At 35.7% G+C, this 2975-nt stretch overlaps 1 protein-coding gene across 1 annotated transcript in view; it reads right to left on the reverse strand.

Moving 5' to 3' along the window:
* Window positions 1–1781: 1781 nt before the first annotated feature.
* Window positions 1782–2975, reverse strand: part of LOC123241914 (gamma-crystallin D-like) — a 17605-nt gene continuing 16411 nt past the window's right edge. The window contains 1 exon segment of the mRNA XM_044669419.1: window positions 1782–2057. Coding sequence (XP_044525354.1) covers window positions 1782–2057 — 276 coding nt within the window.

A 2975-nucleotide genomic window follows, 5' to 3' on the forward strand; every position in this document is an offset into this window, starting at 1 on the left:
TGCTTTTTGCCACCTTTCAACTCTTATTTTCTTGAAATCCATATTACTTTCCCATCACATTTGAAATGATCTTTCAATTGCTACATTTGATGGCTCTTTCTCAGACTATCTGTATTATACTTCCTGAAAAAATTTGATGCTGTTGGCCTAACCCCATTCTCTCCTCTCTGGACTTCTGTGATACTCTTCCCTTTAGTTCTTAGTCTGCTTGTATGAGGACACCTATTCCTTCTTTGATGAAGATGGAGATTCTTCAACTCTTGCCTTCTTAGTGTGGGTGTTTCTTAAGATATTTTTCTGGAACCTTCTTCTCTTCTTTCTAGGACTTCTCTCTCTTCTCTAAGAGAGTGACCAGAGGCTCAAGTATCATCTCTACACAGATGACTCCCAAAGCTATCTATATAGCCGTGACCTGTTTCTTATAAGCTAAACAAACACCATCTGCTTGCTAGACATCTCTCTCAGATGTCTTACAGTCATCTTTAACCCATAATTTTCATTCTAAAATAGAATGGGTAATTAATTGAGTCCTTGCATCCTCTCCACATATTTATACACCTCCATTGATTTACAGGATTTCCAACACCATTGATGAAAGCATTTTGACCCATCAGTAGTATCAACCAGAGGAGTCAATGAAACAAACAAAAGTTAAATTTTCAAATATTTTCCTATAACTGATGTTTTTTTTTAAATACAGGGTTTTTTCCTTGTGAAAGAAATAGAAATAAACTATTTGTAAAGTGTTTGAAAGGCATCATTTGCATTTAGAATTCCCATTCCTTAAAAGTTTTAGACAGGAAGTTTTCAATACAGGAAAAGATGAGCCAGGCAACCACAATGGACCATTACTCCATAGGACTGGAGGTATAATAGAGAGCCCAGTAGAAGATGGAGATAAAAGAGGAAGGAGGAAAAGGAGAAAGATAAGAAGCTGAATAGAAGTCATGTCAGAGACATATATAATAAGATCATGGGAAGAGGAAAGTTGATGGGATGATGATCATGGGAAAATGATTACAAGTTCTTAACTCTCTCAGTCCCAGTTCAGGGCAAGAAGACTGTTGAATGTAGCTCACTGTTTGCATGTTGTGGTGATTAGAGAACTGAATGTGAAGTCAGGAAGGCTTGGGTTTGAATCTTGCCTCAGTTTGAGACAAGTACTTATTGGTTGTATGATTCTGGATAAGTCAATTAACTGCTCTGTGCCTCAGTTTCCTCATTAATAAATTGAAGGGGTCGAACTCAATGATTTTTAAGATTTCTTCTATATCTCTCTCAATCTGTACCCTGTATTCTAAATTAGTAGAATTTTATTAAAATGTGGCCACCCTGCCTCCCAAATACTTCTAACATCAAAACTAAATTCCCTATTATGTATTTCAAGGTTAGTCATCTCCTTCCCCCTCAACCATCAGCATCATCTATTTTATTAGTATTCCTACCCTTTGCTTTAGCAAGGCAAACTTATTTTCTATCTTACGTTCAAGGTCCATTGATTTCAGCCTCCTGCTTTCGACACTGAGGTTCAAGAATGCCTTTTCCCCTTTCTATCCCTTCCTCCTATTAAAATTATTTATTTATTGTCTCTTTAATATAATGAAGTTCTTCAGAAGGCAAGTTGCCTCTATTTACCCCATAGCTTTTAAGTACTAAAGCACTTATAAGCATTATTTGTTTATATGTAATGTAAAATAAACACAGGAAACATTAGGTGCCAATAATACAAACTAAATACTTTATTAGGTTCCAAAATGAGAAGATGGAGGCATAGGCATATTTTAGTATAAATCTACAACCCGTCTTAAAGAGCCTGCCTTGGCATTCATGGCTCCCCAGTCCATGTATCTCCTGTACTCTCCAGGTCTCAGCAGGAACTGCCTTCCTCTATAGTTGGGCATCTCATAGAGGACCCAGCAGCCTTCTAGCACATTGAACGAGTGGATTTCATTCAATCGGAAACGGTCATGGACACAAGAGCAGTCATCGGTGAGCTCTGACATTAGACCTTTGTATTCTTCTCTCTCATACAGTTTCATCCTATGAGAGCCAGTCTGCTGAATCAACAAACAGAAACAGATCTATTTTTAGAATTCGACTTATTGATAGTTTAGCATTAGTGTATTTTCACTGGATGAATGGATTTAAGTTAAAATAAAACTTCTAAAATTACTCTGTGTGTTTCTGATATTCCTTTGATTTATAGATGCTAAATTATTAAATATATCTTCTTATAACTTCTTTGTATTGGACAGGATAAAGAAGGTTGATAAGGATCACACCATAACATAGAAGCAGATCAGAATACATGCTTCTCGAAATTGAATGCTATCGTTTTTAACTCCAGTGAGGTGGCACAGTAGATGGAGCATTGGACCTGGAGCCAGGAAGATCTGAGTTTAAAGTGGACTCTTATTAGTTGTGAAATACTGGGCAAATCAATTAACACTTTTTTGCCTCAATTTCCTTATCTGAGAAATGAGAATAATAATAGCACTTATCTCTCAGGATTGTTGTGAGGATTGTGCCTAGTATATAGTATGTGCTATATAATTGATTATTCCCTTCCTTTCCTCTTTCTCTTCTTCCAAATGATCCATATAAAAATTTGTCTAATTTGCTCTCTGAGTTTTTATAACATAGAGCCTCAGTTAGCCTATATATTTAGGTACTTTTTTTTTTCTTTTCATGACTAAAAAACTTCTAAAAATGAACTTGTGGAATTATTCCTGGACTACAACATAATGCTAATAAATATAACAACATTAACTAATTATCTTCTATAGTCATACATTGATTCTTAGAATGAATCTCTCAGTATCTTCCTGGGCTTTTCTGCTATAATTTATCTGTGTATGGGACATAACTTGAAGCTCACTAAACCTTTGTCTGCTTCCTTTCTTTCTTTCTTCCTTTCTCTTTCTCTCTCTTTTTCTTTCTTTCTTGCTATCTCTTTCTTTCTCTTCCTTCCTTCC

This window comes from Gracilinanus agilis, chromosome 3 (assembly GCF_016433145.1).
Source record: "Gracilinanus agilis isolate LMUSP501 chromosome 3, AgileGrace, whole genome shotgun sequence".
NCBI lineage: Eukaryota > Metazoa > Chordata > Mammalia > Didelphimorphia > Didelphidae > Gracilinanus > Gracilinanus agilis.